Here is an 18,855-nt window from a genome sequence, read left to right as displayed (position 1 = left end):
TCTCTCTGCATCCTGAGCTTAAGTCTTCAATTTCATCCACTAAATAAAACGTAATTGTCAACTTGTGGGTTGTGCAATTTCCTCAGTCAATAGAAGTCACCCTAAAATGTTAATGATACCATATTTGAATTAACTGCAACTAGGTGATATTCCCACAGCTCACAAGACCTATCTGGGGTCTTGGCTCACACAGAAGAACCCCCACCTGAAAACCAGTGGTGTCAGGGGAAGAGGAGACCAAACTTCTCCCCTTATCCACAGAGGGGGAGCTATCTGAAGGAGGCCATGCTGAACCCCTTGGGAAGAACGTAGTGGGGTCAGTGTGAGCTGGAAGCACAGATGCTGCAAGACTCTTGTGTTGTAGCCTCTTTTGGGGTGAAGGTAAGGAGGTAGTGAACACTGCAGTTTCCAGAGCTCATTTCAGTGGAACACCCTATTCATGGATAAGAGATTTCTTGAGAAGTCTCTTGCTGCAGATGCTCAGACCATGAGTACAGATGGAGGTGAAGGTTTCCTGAGTGCTTTGTAACATAGCAGGAGGGACAGAGAGGGGAAAAGGGAGCCACTGGGGTGGTGGTAGGTGGTGTGCCTCACTTTAGGTCCCTTGGCATCTCGCACTCAATCTTCAGCTAGAAACTCAGGAAGCAACAAAAAGCGTAACCTTGGTTCTCCTTGGGAATCAGTAAGAGGCCTGGGCTTTGGGGATAGTGAGGGTGCTCTGGGGTGGGCGGCGTGTGGGATGGGAAGGCAGGCAGGCGTGGGGAGGCCCAGAAGCAGCATCACATAAGTAGAGGGAACACGGGGGGTCGGAAGTGGGAGGCCTGCTTCAGGAGCTTCCGGAAACTGGACAAGGGCTTTTGACTGGGGTTGAGGAATTCAGGTGCAGGCTAGGATTAATCCAGTCCTCAAGGGGAAGCCCTTTGGCATGTGAATTACATGTGTATATGATAATAACATTAATAGATACTATTTACTGAGCTATGTGCTAAGTATTTTTTACATGTATTCTCTCATTTACTTCTATGCTCATAACAACCGCAACAAGGTTTGTTATCGCTTCTATGAGATTCAGTCCATTAAAACGTCATTCTTTGTACTCCATTTTAAACTAGGTGACTTTGAGCTTTAAAAAAAAATCCATTTCTGATTATTTTGAAATCTATATACATCGTAAGTGGTGAATAAAGACAATGCTCCAGATAGGCAATAAGCGAGAGAGAATGATGGCTGGGCTTTAGAACATCATCTGTTTTTACTCACTTGCATGCTAAGTCAGTGATGGTGATGGTGGTGATGACTCCTGAAATTCAAAGGCCCTCATATCAGAAGGGATTTGGAGAGGTCTTCCAGTATGTCTTCTTCAACTAACGAAAGCCTGATTCATTCCTGAAAGATGTCTACCTTATTTTACAAAATGCCCCAAGAATCTTGAAACCTCTGTCTCTTCCTAATTTTCAAAAATTGATTAATTTTTGGCTATGCTGGGTTTTTGTTGCTGTGCCTGGGCTTTCTCTAGTTGCAGCAAGGCAGGGCTACTCTGCGATGGGGAGTGCAGGCTTCCCATTGTGGTGACTCCTCTTGTTGCAAAGCACAGGCTCCAGGCACTTGGGCTTCAGTAGTTGTAGCAGGCAGGCTCAGTAATTGTGGCTCTAGAGCCCAAGGGCTTCCAGAGCGCAGGCTCAGTAATTGTGGTCCACGGACTTACGTGTCCCTTGGCATGTGGAATCTTCCCGGACCAGGGATCGACCCTGTATCCCATGCATATGCAGGCAGATTCTGAACCACTGGACCATCAGGGAAGACCCTTTCCTGAATTTTAGCCAGAGTTTCCTTCTTTTATATGTTTATTCTTTTCCTCCATTAAAAAAATAAACAAATAACTATAGAATAGCACAAGGCTTCCTTCATAGCTCAGTTGGTAAAGAGTGTGCCTACAGTCAACCCAGGTTCAATTCCTGGGTTGGGAAGATCCCCTGGAGAAGGAAATGGCATCCCACTCCAGTACTTTTGCCTGGAGAATCCCATGGACAGAGGAGCCTGGTGGGCTATAGTCTATGGGGTTGCAAGAGTCAGACACAGCTGAGTGACAGTACACAGCACACACACATAGAACAGCATTTTGTATTTTTTCCCTGAACCACAGCAAAAGGAAGTTAAAGGAAGCAAAAAGAAGTAAACTATATGGTCATGGGCAACAAGAGATTGATGATAAATGGGAAGCTGGGTTTGGGGATAGAGAAGCTGGAAATAACTAGTTCAGCTTTCACCAAGACAGAAATGCCAGATTCACTCCAATTCTTAGTTTTCAAATTCTGGGAACCATGGTGTGGGTAAAGTTGTCACTTGGGGAGTCTGCCAAAACCTGCATGTTTCTTTAGATTTTTATTTGCAGCAAGATTTCTCTGATTTCTTCAGAGCTTGACTGGGTGAAATCTTGGCTTCCAGCCCTGTATACATTTGCTCCCTTTGAGAAGGGAAATTACTATCACTTATTGAATATCTACGCTATGTCAAGCACTGAGCTTTGATATTTCATATAATTTGTTCATCTCAGCCATCTGGAAAGGATTACTATTCCTACCTTGCAGATGAGAGCTCTGATGTTCAAAAAATTAAAGTGTCATCCCCATGGTACCCTGACTGGTAAGTGATGGAGGTGGATGGAGCCCAGCTGTATATGCTCCATAATGACTCACATGAAGATCATGGGGGCATGGTGTCTACCTGCCTCCCTAAATTCTGATTGAGGTGGTCATGCTTTCTCCTGAGCATCTCCCTGCTCTCCTCCTCTAGTTTATGAACCTACACTTTGCATTCTGCCAAGGATGAAGTGGTTCATCTCACATATTTACACATATTTGAATCTTTACTGTCAGCTCTAACTCATAACATCAAGTTGGGCCTGTTCCGCAGTCTTTCCCTTGCCCATCTTCCATGGGATGAACACCGACTTTTGCATATCTTTTCACCCAGGGTGGCATCTGCCAGACCACACATTCCACTCTGGAGGGGGCCACCTGAGAGCTGTCTGGGCCCATCCCTTGGCCTGTGTGTCGGACAGTGTGTGTGCCTGAAGAATGCCCAGGGTGGGCATTAATGCCCAGAAATTAATGATTCAGAGGGGTAGCTGCCAACACACCTGAGGGCACAGAACCCACTCTGCTAGGCTGAGGAGGGGCCAGCCCACTGTGCTGGGCTGAGGAGGGGCCAGCTCCTCTATCTGGCAGACGGTCTGTTTTTGGTAAGACTGCACCAGGCACGGTATAGCGGAGAAATAAGGCCATGTGGAGACAGAATTGTCACTGTAGCTTTTAAAATCAAATGAATAGCCTTTACAAACTTCTGCCCAAAATCCTTCAAAAATGGATGAGAATAACCCTGACCCCACTTCCAGCTCTTCCCCAATCAGTTCAAGCTGAATGAAGAGCAATCCTATTTGGAATAAGAAGATGGATACAATTCAGGATGGTGGATGTCCTCTCTGAGTCCCCTTGACCTTCTTCAAAATGAGAACAACTGGCTTTGGATTTATTATCCAATTATTTGTTGGATAATATTTATTTATCATCCAATTATTATGCAATCCTTGAATCCCAAAGACCATCCTTAGAGCAAAACATGCTCTTTGAAGGCCGAGGACATGGGAAAGCATGGTTCTCCACAGGGAGGGGAGTGGGAGTATCTCAAACTGGGAGATTTGGGGAACTGGGCAGGATGAGAATACAGAACAGAAGGGTAGGCTGTGTGTAACTCTGCTGTGTCTGGGAGAGAAGCTGCCCTCCCCAGGAAGTGGAATTTAACAGGAGGTGCCCCTGACTGAGTTGGCAACTGGATGGAGAAGGCAATGGCAACCCACTCCAGTCCTCTTGCCAGGAAGGTCCCATGGATGGAGGAGCCTGGTAGGCTACAGTCCATGGGATCGCTAGGAGTCAGACACAACTGAAAGACTTCACTTTCACTTTTCACTTTCGTGCATTGGAGAAGGAAATGGCAACCCACTCCAGTATTCTTGCCTGGAGAATCCCAGGGACAGGAGAGCTGGGTGGGCTGCCATCTATGGGGTCGCACAGAGTTGGACACGACTGAAGTGACTTAGCAGCAGCAGCCCCTGACCAACCCATATTAGTCAGCCTTGTGTTGGTGCCAGGGCCCCAGGTTCCTACCAAGTCATACTTTAGAGCTAGCCCCAAGCTTCCCTGTTTATCACGGAAATTAATAAAAAATAAAGTGAGCTTTCATCAAGTTGCATCTTAAGAAGCAGTTCAACCCAATGCATTGTGGTGGACCATGCAGGAAAGGCCTTGTCTCTTGGAGGCTGGGGTGGGGGGGTTCTGAGATAATACGTGACTCAGCCCATCATGGGAGACCCTGTTGGCTGTGACAGGCCTGGTTCTCACCCAGGGCCAGGAGCAAGGTGGTAGGCTTTTGGGTGTGTGTGTGTGGAGTGTATACAGAAACTGTCACACCCACACCTCACATGCACCCACACCCCACATGCCAGAGCAGGGTGTAGTCATTTGTTGTCCTTACCTTAACCCTCTCATCATTTTCAGAAACACTGAGCCTTGATGTGCTGGTCCTAAGGACATTGTCCAGAAATGCTCAGCAGACCTACAGGGCACACTTTCAACCTGCTTCCCTTTATCCGCCCCCCATATTTGGGCATCGTGGACTCCAACCAGGTCACGTCTCTGAACAGTATTTATTTCCTAAGGGGAAGCAGGGGCTATGTCCAGCTATGTCCAATCTCCAGGCTTGTATTCGTAAGCCCATACCACCTCCCCACAGTACCCTCTGGTGTGTTTGCAAGTTGCATGACTTGGTCAGGGAATTTGGGATTAATATGAGTCATTAGATGGCTACTTCCCCAAATTAAACAAGAAGCCACAACACTAAATATGATCCTGAACATTTAATCTCTGCTGTTTCAGAAGACACTTTAGAGCTTGAAGAGCTTTCAGGTTAGACTTCTGTTGGTGACTGCCAGTCCTGAGGGTGCTGTGTGGATAGACAAGGGCCCTGCTGGAGGGGAGGGGCCTGCAGTGTGGGCAGGAATGGGAGCCCCAGCTCTGATGTCAGCTCTGTCACTAATGGCACAGTGACCATGATGAGTCACTTCCCTTCCCTAACAGGATTGGATTAGAGTGTCTCTACAGTCCCTCCCAGCTCTGACAGTCTATAAATAAATAATTAGCAGAGAATGTAATGTGCTGATTTTCCATAGGAATTGAGGAAATCAAAAAATAACTTGCAATCACATAGACAAAGGCTTTCAAGAGTTTCTTGGTATTTACAATGTCTCTAGGCTTGAGTTCCTAACTCACTGTTGACCCAGCCCTGGCTTCAGTCCTGTGCAGATGGGAGATCCAGAGCAGGAAAAACAGGGATCTCGGAGTCAGGGCCCGTCATAGTTTATTACTGAATTTAACAAGCCCAAGGACAAGACCTTCCCCAGGGGAAGTGTGATGTGTAGACATTCATCCCGCCTCCACAGACCAACAAGTGTCAGGATGTGTCTGATCCTCAGGACTAAGGACAGTGAGAGAGGGCCGCAGACAGACTCCTTGGCTGTGGGCCCCTGTCCAGAAGGCCAGAAGTGAGAGGGGACTCCAGCAAGGGCTGAGCCAGTCTCCATCCACTGCCGGGATTCTGAGGGAGCCACGTTTCACATGACCCTGCATTTGCCTAATGTCACGGGTACATCTATTGTCTCATTTGACTATTTTTCTCAGGCTCAGCCATGCCTCTCCACTCAGTTCTAGGCTGAACTCTACCCGACATAAGAAAATTTTCAACCAGAGCAGAATTCTGAGCAATGACTCCTTGTGTCATATAAATAGCATCAGTGATATATACAGCCTATAATACACACACACACACACACACACACACACACACAGAGCCTCCTGTGGAAATCCTCTTCAGGATCATTTGCGCAGGCACTGAGGGCTTCCCATGTGGCTCAGACGGTAAAGCGTCTTCTGCAATGCAGGAGTCCCGGGTTCAATCCCTGGGTCAGGAAGATCCCCTGGAGAAGGGAATGGCAACCCACTCCAGTACTCTTGCCTGGAGAATCCCATGGACAGAGGAGCCTGGTGGGCTGCAGTCCATGGGGTTGCAAAGAGTCGGGCACAACTGAGCGACTTCACTTTCATTGGCACAGCTTCTCTGAATATAAATGTGTGCTCCAGTCTCTTCCCCAGAGACAGGAGACCACTGGAGAGGAGCTGACCCCGTACAGCTCCTGAGTCGAGCTCTGGGCCCCAGCCCGGGCAGTGGGGTGCGGGGCGGGGCTGTGTGGCTGGGGCTGGTGGCCAGCGGCCTACTCCTTCAGCAGGCCCAGCTTCTTCAGCGCCTCCCTTCTGTGTTCATCTGACACCCCCTTGGGGGAGATCCTGACACTGACACAGGGGGGCCGGGGCAGCTTGTCTCGGCTCTGCCCCTGGAAAGACAGGCGCTTGGGGCCCCCCTCCTGCTCCAGGTCAGCCAGCTTGCCCACCTGGATACCCTCGAAGTCCTTCCCGGTGCCCAAGGAGGCCGGGCGCGGCCGGGAATTACGCAAAACGCTGGGCGAGATCCTGTCCAGGAAGGAGCCTTTTTCCAGAGAGGTGCTGGTTTGGGGGCTGGGAGCCTTCTCGGCTGAGAGGTAGCTGCTCAGCCCGATGCCTGACCGCTCCAGGGTGTTGGACTTGAAGCTCATCTGTCTGAGGCCAGGGACACCGCTCTCCTGGAGGGTTAGCCCGGAGTCTGGCTTCCGCTGAGTCAGGGGACTGTGTGCCCGCGGGCCCTTCGGGATAGGAATTGGCGTGGATTTGGCAGCTGGAGCTGTCCCCGGAGTGGGTTCCTGGGCGGGAACCAGAACCTTGCTTGGAGAAGGCGGCCGGGCCAGAGCTGGTGCTTTCCCTGGAGAAGGGCCCTGCGTAGGTGCAACGGCCGGGGCCCTTCCGGGGACCTGAGCTGGGGTCGGGGACACGGCCTGAGCGCCAGTCTCCTTGAGCCTGACGGAGGGCCTACTTAAGCGGGGGCTGGGCTCCTCCTGGTCCTGCGGCAGCCCCAGCTTCTCCAGTGCTTCCCTGCGTGCTTTCCTCTGCTCCTGCAGCGAGGACGAGGCGGGGCTGGGGTCCCCGGGCGCAGCCTCCGAGTGGCGGGACAGCCGGTTCTGGGGGTCGCTGTGGAAACTGCTGCGGCTGCTCTTCAGGACAATGTTTGGCGGCAGTTTCCGGGGCTTAGGGGCCGTGAGGGGGGCCGGTCGGGCACTTGGATGGCCCCCTGACAGGACGGCCGCATCTCCAGAGCCTGCATCCCGAGAGGACACCAGGGGAGGAGGCCGAGGTGGCGCAGGTTCCCCGGTTGAGCCTTTCTCACTGGCTTTTTGGGACATGGCCTCTGGAGCAGGCTCCCTGTTTCTCTGGGAGCTAAGTGATGGGTGGACCTGGGGCCTGGGGCTCAGCTCCCCTGGTCCTCTGGGCAGGCTGCCTTGCCCACGCTGCTGGGGCTGAGTGTCTTGGAAAGCCTCCGGTTGAGGGATGAGTGCCCCGTCCAGCTCAAGGGCAGTGTCTGGGGGTGCGGCCAGTGTCTGCCTGGGCTCACGGCTCTGGCTGACCTGCTCTGTCTCAGGTCCCGAGACAAGTCCCTCGGATCCCCCTGGATTATGGCTGTTAGTCAGGGTGGTGCTTTTTCTGAGGTTCTGGTTTCTGCCGATGTGGATATTTCTGGGGAGGCTGTAGGAGCCAGACCTGAGGCTCAGGCTTTGGGGCCCAGGTGGATGAGCTGAGCTGAATGGAGTCACTCTTTTTGGCTCTGGTCTTCGGCCAGTTATTTCCTCTGGATGTCCTGTAAGAGTCAGGGGAACAGGTGAAGAAGAGTAGGCAGTGAGAACCCTGGTGTCAAGGGGAAAGAAAACACTTCCCACACTCTGATCTCCAAGTCGCAATGGATGGGTTTTTGTCTGCTTGTTGTTGTTGTCTCTTTGTTCTTGAAGGACGCTTTCTTAGACAACAGATCAATCTTAGCAGATTTATTTCAACCAAGGGTTAGGATTTCCTGGTGGCTGGGCAAAGGGCAGCCCAGACAGCTCTGTGTCCCTGACTCAGGCTCTTCCTAATCTCTACAGATACAGGATGGTTGGGATTCAGGACAGTCCATTTCTTGCTGTCCTGGGGCTCCCAGGTAACTGAGTCCAGTGGAAAGCACTGAGCTTGAACAGCATCAACAGGTGATTTGCTCTTGCCTCACCAGGCATCTGCCTTCTTCCACCTCCACTTCCTGTAAACACCTGGATGACTCTGTAATGGCCACAGCTGTGTCTGTGCCACAGGGTGATATGGGCTCTTCCTTTCCAGTGAGTAAGCATAAGCATCAGGCCCACTGGGCCAGGAAATCAGCACCAGGCAGCAGGGGCAGGCCCACGTCCCCACTTCCTGCTGTATCACCACAGACAGAGGGTCTAACATATTGTCAATAAATACTTGCCAAGTGTATGAAGAAGTGATTGCAGTCCTAATACCAATGGGACTGTCTTCCTGGGATGTATGGCCACACTTACATGCCATCTTTGTCTCCATCTACTGAGCCGCAACATCATTCCACACTCTCTCACAAGGCCCTCAAGGTGCCACCCACTGAAATTAAGGGAGCCCCTCCCTTTTCTTATCTCCTGCAGCCTCATCCTCTGGGTCACCCAGATTAGCTCCCCAGACTGACTCAGGTTTTCCAGGGCCAACCACCCACCCCTCGCTGCTTCTCTCCCCTACCTTGGTGGTCATATGGCTTTAGAATGTCTCCATAAGAGCGTGGGAGGTGGTCAAATCCCCTTCCCTCCCAGACTTTTGATACTTCATACAAAGGCACAAGAAGCTATCTTGGACAATCCCGCCTTCCCTCCAGGGACAAGGCTTTATTCTAGCCACAAGTAGAGAGGAGAGTGCTTGTTCCTTCTTCTGCCCATGACTCTTAGAGCAAAGGGCAGACAAGAGGGAAAGTGGCCAGGAGGATGTAGTCTTTTTTTGTTTTTTTTTAGACAGTCTGTCTTACCCTGGGGGGCAGGCTGGGTCGTGGGCAGTGCTCGGGGACCCCGGGGAGTTGTGGCTTGCTCAGACTTTTCGGTGGACAGCCCGCTGTCAGCCTCGGTGTCCAGGGAGCCAATGGTTTCCTCCAGGAAGAGCAGACACTCCTTCTCTTCAGCGGACAGGAAGTCATAGCTGCTGTCACTCTGGAGTGAGGAGAGGGCGGGGGAGCTGTGACAGGCAGCTCTCCAGAAACTGGTGGGGCCCAAGAGCCACCCTGCCTTGGGGAAGGAATGCCGAAGAACCAGACACCTGCCCACCATGCCACTCTGCAGACCTGCTGGAGCTGCTTCCTGAAGCCGCAAGCACCGGGAGGGCAGAGCCTGTCGGGCTGCGGTCCCCCTGGCACCCAGCTCTGACAGCTGGGCAGGCAGACTGCAAAGGGCTTTTCATTTGCTAAGTCCTGGGTGGAACGCTTACGGGCACAGATTAGAAGGTCCTGGGTTCTACTTCCTCTGTGTGACCTATGTCAAGTACTTCAACTTTGTGTATAACTTAATGATTTGATCTTAAACCTGAAGCAATACCTAAAATGGTATTGCTTTGAACTTTTCAAAGTACTTCTGCATCCTTGATCTGGCATGTCAAGGACAGTATGAGAACAAACAGGAAAGAGAGTCAACTACTCGCTGCCAGGCCAATAGGAACAGTGGCATGACTGGTCACAGATAAATTCACTAAATAATTTATACTTGACTTTGAAATGCATTCCATGCAGAATTTTTCTTCCCCTTGTGTATTTACTTTCCTGATGGCATTTGGCTCTGGCTAATGTTAAAAAAAGTGTGCATTTCTTAAGCAAATAATTAACTTAAGGCAGGAAGGTGGACAGACTGGTATGGGGAGAGGGGAGAGCAACTTAGTGTTAACTATTATGCAGAAATTGAGATACATGTTTTTATAATGAAAAAGCACACAGGCATGTTTGGAAGAACAGGTTATGGCCATTTCAGATTCTTACTGCCGTGTTCTGCAAGGCCAGGAAGATCCATTGAATAGTTGTTCTCCAAAGTTGAAGGTTGAAGGGAGGACAAAAAGGGCAGATGGGAATACAGGAGATTTGGCCTGAGTCCCTTCCTAGCGTCTCTACCCCTCTTCCTAATGTTTGAGTCACTGCAGAGTTATATATTCTTCAGACTCATTCAGATGGCCAGGAAAGATTTTGAGAAAACCCTGAAAGTATCTCAGGCAGAGGGGAAATGGTTGTTGGAATGACTTTTCCAGTCCCTCAGGCTCCATAAGGAGTCATCTGTCAGTTGATTGAGGGAGACCTACATGTCAAGGGAAGTCCCAAATATAGTCCTTAGAAGCCTTGATGCTGGCTCCAGAGGTTCTGTGAACAAAATCTTCTTTATTGCCCTCTTCTTCCTAAAATAGTCTTGCCGAGACTCCAGCTCTGAATTTCTCCTTTGTGGGTGATTCATTTTGACAACCTTTAACTCCTGCCACATTCTGTGTCCAGTGCTATGTAACTATTCATGTTGGTCTCTGCCTAACAGACAGGAAGCTATCTCTGTCGCCCCATCATCTAGGGTCAAAAAGAAATTATATACAGATTGTCTGCACTTTCAGCTTTTGTGCATTATGTGCTGCTTTTTCTACTCCATTTTTACATATCAAAACTCACCAACTAAACATATTCAACATTCAGTAGAGATCATTATGATCTTTAAACTTTGAAATATCTCTACATATAGGATATAGAGCAATAAAGTATACATTATCAAGGGTTATCATGTATATGATAAGCACCCATAACAAAAGAATGCTTATATTTGGACATAGGGCAGACTTATTTTTTGACACCAATCTTATAGTAATTGAGATTTAAATCCATGCCTAGAAAAACTACAACTTATTACATGTCACAAATAAACACAATGATTTTGGAAGATTCTCAATCTGTACTTACAGATAGGCTATTTCTTTTCTAGATAGAGGCAGGTACTAAATGCTTTACATGTGTTTCATTTATTCCTCTCAAGAACCCTATGAATTCAGGATTAACATTATCCTCATCTTAAAACTGAAACTTGGAGAAATAAAGTAATTTGCCCAAGATCATGGAGCTTCTACGTAGAGAACCCAGATCTGCTTGGCTCCAGAACCCAGGCTCTTAACTGCTCTGTGCTCTTTGATCTTTGTGAAAGACTGAAGTGAGGCTGCTCATTGCAGAGGACTTGAGGAATCCACAGGGATCTACACTCTGTTTTCACTGTGGCCTGAGATCACTGACCCATTCTCTCATCTGAATTAAACCTCCCAACCTAATAAGAACTGGGAAAAAGTCTCATTTGTCTTAATACTGTCTGGGGTTGATCCACCCTATTCTCTATAGAAGCAGGGGTGACTCAGAGGCAAAATACTGCCTGGCGTGCTTCACTCCCTAACGAGGAAGATGAAAGACAAGGAGCAGTGAGCAAGGACGGTGGTGGGCAGGGCAGGACAGGGCAGGGCAGGGTGCAGAGAGCGGGCCAGGCTGCAGACAGAGAGAGTACGTACAGATCCAGAGCGGGTGGAGGTGGTGCTCATCATACTGTCGCAGCTGCCGACGCGGGTTGCGGGTTCCAAGCCAGGCCCTGCTGGCCACAGCTCTCTCTCGGGCATCGCCTGAAGCAAGGTGCAGGGGTGGTGAAAGGGGCTCCCAGAGGGGAAGTGAAGGGAAGTGAAGAATGTCCCAGGCTGGGCCTGAAAAGAGAAGAATCAAAGCCATGTGTGAGCTGAGCCAGGCTCCAGCGAGGCTCTGCCCAGGCCCTGGAGCAGCATGTTGCCCGGGACACCAAGCAAGCAGAGAGCTGGAAGGGGCCATGCTCAGCCATGCCCAGACCCTGACCCCCAGCCTGCACCAGGGACACACAAGCTGGACACACACATGCAGGAGGACGGACTCAGGTGGTGGAGAAGCAGTTCAGCAGAAGGGAGACTCCATCATTTCTCTCAGTCACTTTTTTCCTCTGAACCAGGGAACTTAACCTAGATTTTCATTACTAGCATTGGTATTACAGGGGTTAAACCTTCGGTTCTGGAGAGTAGCTGGATCTGGGTTCCAGTTCCAGTTCCAACATTTACAGTGATGTGATTTGAGGCAAATTACTCTGAGTCTGTTTTTCCTCATTAAATAGGGTTAATAATAATTAGATTAAATGAGAACAGTTAGCACAGTGTAGTTGGTAGTAAATTAGCAAATGCTTAGGAATAAATGAGTCACTACCACTGTTTTTATAATAAGAAAAAGACAAGATCCAACTTGGATCAAAGTAGACTGAAGCAAGGGAAACAAAATTGTTGTTGTTGTTGTTGTTGTTTTTAAAGGAACAGGGGCAAAATAGTACCTACCTCAAAGGGTTGTCATGAATTTATAATGAGATACTCCTTTTAAAACACTCTGTGCAGTGTGCAGCCCTGTAATTGTCAGCTGCTACCATAGCCACATCATCAACATCATCGCGATGGGTCCCACCACAGCCACCATCCTCACCCAAGTCTGGGAGGTGTGTGCACGGCACCCCAGTGGGTGACACAGACCTAGTTCCTCTCTCATGTATCACCCCCTCTGAGGCTGTACTTATTCCCAATGAGGTTCCCTAGCCTGTCTTGAATGAACAAGAGCAAAGTCCTAGGTAGCTTCCTTCCAACTCCAACTCACAGGGAAAGAACGGCTTCAATTTCATTGTGCCAACAGAAATAGCAAAGGAAGGTTAGTGCCATCTGTCTTCAGGAAGTCCTGGGGGTTTTCATATGCCTGTTCGTGGGGAAAACTCCACCACAGTTGGAAAGGCCAAAGGTGACTCTCCCATGTTAAAATGAAATTCTAGAAGAAGTAAGATTAAAAGACAGTTCCAAGATTAAGAAAGGACATGGGGGAAGAGTTTAGAATTAGAATATAGTTTGTTGGATTCTGAATCCATGTTTTCCTCACAATGCCATGTCTTATTTTCTACCATCTTTTCCTATGCTCCCAGTATGAGGAAAAATGTCCTGGAAAACTGAATTTGATTTGACATCTTGAGATTTGGGGTTCAGATTCTAGGGCAGGTTGTCTTTTCAGCCTGTACCAACAGTTGCTTCCAATGCCAAAGTCAGGTTTGGGCTGTGCTGGGGGAGTCAGCCTGCCAACCACTCAAGCTGACAAGCACAAGGCCTCCCAGAGCTCCTCTCCTGCTGGGGTGGAGGCCCTCAAGTGCCACAGGCAGGGAGGGGCAGAACAATGGAGAAGGAAGAGGGTCAATCCCTTGTGAGCAAGATATGTGTAGTTCACGAGGGCCCAGAGCCTCTTAGGAGAGAGAGAGGGGACCAGAGGGGACAGAGATGAAGTGCAGTGATGAATCAACATGGGTGAAGATAACTCCTGGGTTTCCTTCACGAGTTCCTTCACTAGTTCCCCATTATCCAAAACCCCAATGAAACAAATGAAACGTGAGAAGTCATGCGAGGTGAAGTTCAGTCACCTCAGCTAGCCTCTCCATTAATGACTGACTAGGTCACTGACTTCCAAAGGTACTAACTCATTTCTAACATTCTGTAGGGTTGAGACCAACAAAGAGGATCCATCCCTCATCTCTCATCCATTAGCCTAGGCACACAGAAGGCACTCAAAAAATGCTAGATGAAGACACTTGTCGTTCATTCTAGAGTCTACTGAGTTGCACTGTTAGAAGGTCTCTCTTTTGGCTTATACAGTATTACTGCAAGCTCTTTTTCAAATATTTTATTTCCCAGAAAATATGTGCCTTAATGGAGTTTTGGGAAACACCTTCAGTTACAGTAACATTTATTAGCCCCAGTAGGCCCAGGGCATGCAAAACTTTATTAAGACAAAGGTATTGTTTCCAAGAAGTCAGTGTAGATCCAAGGGTCTGTTTTATTGGCTCTAGCTTTCCTATCTGTAACATGGGGGCAGTAACTGTTAAAAGTGACTCACTGTAATTAATGGAATGTTCTCTGTGAACAGATGAGCAGATGCTGCCTTTTCCTTTCAGAGAAAAATGACTGCCTTGTTCTTCTAAGCATGCATCGGACTTTACAGGGGTTTGCTAGCCTCTCCTTCCTCCCAGGGCAGCCTATTACACTCTCACTTTGGAACCAGGGATGGCTTGAAGCAGCTGGAAGAGATAGAAACAATATGAACAGCACTGCTTCAAAAAACACAGCAGGGTATAGTCTATAAAGTGCGTTCAGATATGCTAATTGAGTTTTTTTTTTTTTTTTTTTAAACTGCTAGCTTAGGCAGGATGTGACATTTTCTCCATTTGACAGCTAAGAAATCTGGGGTTCTTTCTAACCCCTTCCTATGGGAAGTATGAAACAATCTATGTAACTGCATGTATGGGACAGCCTGTGGCTCCCAGCCCTTCTAGAGGGTATCACAAAGGCTTTCCACATGCAAGAGGGCCATGTACCTAAAGAAGGACCATTGGCCACCCTTGATTAAACACTGAAAACCCCAGGAACATCCTCTTTTGAAAATTCAGCTTTTTGTCCCAACAACAGATATTTCCAGAGTAAAGAAATGACATTAAATGCCACTGATGCTCAACTAAGCACAACAGAATCACCACAGAGATTAACCTGAAGCTGAAACCAAAGCCGAATGAGCCTCAATGTGCTTCCACCTCCTCTCCACACCCAGTGTTCTGATCCCTAAAGTCTGAACTGTGAAGACGCCTTCTCTTCTTCCTACTCCCTCTCCTTCCTTCACCAGGCTGACCTGACCTGGATGCTGCATTTCCTTCCACCAACTTTACAGCCTTGAAACTTGGGGGCTGTTTCAGGGCGGCCATTGAAATCTGTGGTATTTCTACTTGATAAGCGGAGCAACAGGCAAAACACTCAAGGTGAGAGTTTGGTATCTTTGAATACTTGACCTCTTTGGGCAGCTTGAGGGGAGAAAGGAATGAATTAAGACATGTGCACAGCCTGTATCAGGGTCACCCGTGCAAAGGCATATTAAATATTAACTACTCCCTGAAGCCAGCCAAGCTTTGGAGGAGAGTAAAAAAATGGCATGTGGCATTCTGGCGTCTGGACAGGGTGGGGTGGGAAGAGGGCTTCAGCCTCACTCCTATTTGGCTTCTCTGTACCTCCTGAATAATCTGAAGGCCCTCTTGCCACTCTCCTCCCATGAAACCACCCAAAATCCTCTAAGAACTCATCTCTCTCCCCAGTGGTCAAAGAGATTTCCTATCTCCAGGTCTCCAGTTCTCCTGCTGACCAGTCAAATGTGCCTTGGGCTGGAGAACATCCTAAAAAGCCAAGAAGACTAAAAGTTGCGCTGTATGTGTATCCCTCTCCACAAGCACATGGGCAGGTTTCCATGTAAGTTTAGGCAATTATATAGTTGCCTCTTTCACCAGTGGAGTTGAGAGAGAGTGGGGTGGAAATATCCCCTGTGCAGAAGAGCTTTGCTTGATATCGCAGCTCATCTTTACTGTTGACAAGGTCACCATCTGTGGCAGCCTTCAGTCAGTGAGCTTGGCGGGCTGGTTCTGGGGTGTGGGCTGAACTAGAGCCTAAAGGTTCAGGTGCCAGGAAGAAACCCAATATATTCATTCAGGGCTTGCGTGCCACGCTCTGGGATCCTGACACTAGATCTTCCCACTTCCTTTTTTCTGGAAGCAGGAGGAAAAGGCGTGAAGTTAAGGAAGAGAGTGTTAACCCCCACAAGCTAGATGACGGAGAGCTGACTTATTACTCTGACTTGACTTCTACACCCAGTGTCCATGTGCAGGGAGACCTGCCACACATACTGCCAATTGGGACACCTGAAGGAACGAAAAGCAAACCACAGCACTGGTCTGGTTCTCCTCTCTGGACCTTGCCACAGTACATTCTAATAGGAATTCCTACTAGATTTGACATGCTCTGGTGAAATATTAATGTGGGTGGGGCCCTGGCACAGTTGAGTAGCTTCCAGTTTGCCAGTCCTTGTGTCTATTAACAGGCAAAGTAAGAAATTTAATGAGGTTGAACTCAAATAGGCTTGACTTTGCAACCAGATTATCCGCGGGTTTCCAAAGATGAGCTGGTAACCTGACTTGGAGTTTTTCCAGTGTAACCAAACCTCACATCGCCTTACAAACAACCTAGCATGGCTCACACCTTCCACACCCTTCCACAAGGAGCTCCATTATCGCACGCGCGCGCGCGCGCACACACACACACACACACACACACACACACACACTGAACACACACACACTGCACCTTTTATTTAAATAAAGATAGACATTGAGTTGATAAAGCTATGGGAAGATTTCCTGTTAGAAATGCAATGGAAAAACAAAGCACTTTTCCTCCCCTGGGCGATTTTCCATTTCTACTCCGTCTACTCCAAATATTCTCTTCCAAAATCACAACTCAATTTCAATTGCGCAGAGATGGAAATTTCTAAAGCAAACCTGTATTCTTTTCTTGTTGCCTGCACAATATGCTTTATCCAACCTAAACAGGCAAATGAAAAAAAGAAATAAAAAAAAATAAACAAATGCGTCTCAGCCCTGGTCTCCAGAAAAGCACTCCTGTCTCCAGCTATCAACCTACTCTGGTGCACTACTGGACTCAGAGAGTTGAGGAAGAGAGAGGAAAGTCCCCGAGCTGCGTTATAAAGGGCTCAACTCTGTAGTTCTGACTTCCCACGAAGACCCCGACTCTTGCTGCAGAGTAAGCAATATTTGGTTAGTAATTAACTCACCTTCAATGGGCGGGTGACTGAAGAGGGGAAAAGAAGAGAATACCCTCGTATTACAAAGGGCGGAGACGGAGACAGAGACAGCGTGCCCAGTCTCCTACTGCTTTCTTCTTTTGACCTCTTCCTGACTCACCTGGACAGGTAAGGGCTTCATCCGCGCGGCCTCACCCCACCCAGCCCGACTCCCAGCCAATCCCAGGCCTCCCTCCCCTCGTCTGCTTCCAGCTGTTTCCCCGGGGAGGGCGCGGGCGGGGTCGGCGCACTTGGCCAATCGCCTCTGGCCCTCCTTCCCTCGCTGAGAGCCAATAGAGAGCCTTTAACCACAGCCAAGGGCCGGGAGGAGGAGCCGCTGGTTTGGGCTGAGGCTTGGACAAGAGTTGGCCTGTTATCCCTTTAAAAATTTTTGATACAGAGACACGCAGTCCACTGGGCAGTGTGCTTTTCCGTGCGCCTGTATGAAGCTTGAGTTTCTATCTGTAACTACCTTCTTCCTCTCGAAGTATCCCCCTGAATTATTCAAGGTCAAAATCCTTTGTGACCAGTTTTGCTAGTCGCTTTTCCAGTCTTTCAGAGACACTGTCGTCCTTAAGTGTTTTCCCAGCAGCTCATAATCCTAGCAGCTCCACTCAGGACCACGGATGAAGGCGTCTAAGGACAGGGACGCTGGCCCTGAGACACCGTGACAAAGCTCTTCGGGGGGGAAATAAAACTGTTTTCTCTCTCAAGAGATCCCTATTCTGATGAAAAAAACGGACCGGACAGCCTTGAAGGAGAGAACATGTACGCCGTCGTTTGGGTCTCTGGTCTTTTAGCTGTGTGTGGAAGGTAGCAATGAATATGAAGAAATAAAAACGAAAGAAGCTACCAATCAGTTCTGCAACTCTTATCTCCTTCCAATGGCAGATTTCTGGTACCTGTAGTTAAAAGAGCTGGAAGAAAGTAGGGCGAAGATAGTAGGTGAGAGAATCCAAAGCTTTCAGGAAGGAGTCTTCCTCTAGGAATGGCAATCACTTTCACCAGATATACCTTTTGCTTGGAAACTGGATTTTCCTGGATATATGGTATCCTCGATACCAAAGGGCAGGAAGAAAAATTAAAATCAATGCACATAGTAATTGCCAACATTTTGTTAAAGCTCTTGCTATGCCCTGGGAATTGTGCTGTGCTAAGCATTTTCATACATCATTTCATTTATTCTTTATTTGAAAAGTAGGCACTATAATTATACAAATTTTTACAAAGAGGAGAAATGACTTGCTCAAGATCATGTAGCTAGGATGTGTCAGAGCACGGATTTCAACTCAGGCAGTATGATGCCAAGTTTGCCTTGTATTAATATGATGCCAATCATTCTCTATTTTGGAGAAAAATCCTAAGTAGGAAACGTGAAGTACACAGATAATGTACAGGTCTAATTCTAATAACTAGACTCACCCTTCTTGCCTCATTTCTGTCTTGTAGCTGTTTCTGTCCTTTAGAACAAGAATGACACACAACTTTCATCTTTTCCCTGTGTAATCTCTGCAGTTGTGATCATTGCAGAAGGGCACTGATCATGGGGCTAAAGTACAGAAAAGGCAGGGCAGGACTAGTGAGGAGAAAGGAGGTTTGAGGAAGCCTGGAATAACTCAGCACCTATCAGTGCATGTGGATAACAGAGCTGCCTGAGCATTTAGTCAGCTGACTGGTGATCTCTCTTCCTGATGTTTCATTCAAATATGTATGATGTCATGATACTAACAAAACAGGAAGGGCATCTCCAAATCAGTTCAATGCAACTAGAATTACACCCAAGGATTCAGTCACTGAAGCTGATCCAGCTTCATAGGTGTGCAATTTGAATATTTGCTTAAAAAAAATGAATTGACCTATGAGCATTAACCTCAAAGATGAGAGGAGGCATAGTCTTGTTTGTGAACAGTTTTTCAGTTTATAGTAAAATTACAATAATTAGGAAGGGCCCCTATCTTTTCCCAGGTAGAAGTAGGGACATAGACAAAATGATCTTACTATTGCTCTCTTTCCTTTTTTCAAAAAAATTCTTTTTTTGAAAATGATGATATATTTCAGATACTTTGGCATAGCAAACAGCACTATACCTAA

General features: G+C 48.0%; 1 protein-coding gene across 2 annotated transcripts; it reads right to left on the bottom strand.

Moving 5' to 3' along the window:
* Positions 1 to 4,683: 4,683 nt before the first annotated feature.
* C5H1orf116 (chromosome 5 C1orf116 homolog) lies at positions 4,684 to 16,943 on the bottom strand. 2 transcript variants are annotated; one of them, XM_006043805.4, is made up of 4 exons: positions 16,886 to 16,943; positions 11,568 to 11,753; positions 9,034 to 9,211; positions 4,684 to 7,833 (listed from the first exon to the last, which is right to left on the bottom strand). In XM_006043805.4, exons 1-4 carry the CDS (start codon positions 16,904 to 16,906, stop codon positions 6,323 to 6,325), a joined length of 1,896 nt encoding a protein of 631 aa, XP_006043867.1. In that variant the 5' UTR covers positions 16,907 to 16,943; the 3' UTR covers positions 4,684 to 6,322. The 2 variants fall into 2 exon arrangements, with proteins under 2 accessions (XP_006043867.1, XP_006043868.1); XM_006043806.4 differs by having other exon boundaries at positions 16,756 to 16,891.
* Between the last annotated feature and the right edge of the window lie 1,912 nt (positions 16,944 to 18,855).

The sequence above is a fragment of the Bubalus bubalis genome, chromosome 5 (assembly GCF_019923935.1).
Source record: "Bubalus bubalis isolate 160015118507 breed Murrah chromosome 5, NDDB_SH_1, whole genome shotgun sequence".
In the NCBI taxonomy this organism is placed as follows: domain Eukaryota; kingdom Metazoa; phylum Chordata; class Mammalia; order Artiodactyla; family Bovidae; genus Bubalus; species Bubalus bubalis.
Note: the sequence above shows the minus strand (reverse complement) of the source record. Positions and strands in the feature narration are given on the sequence as shown.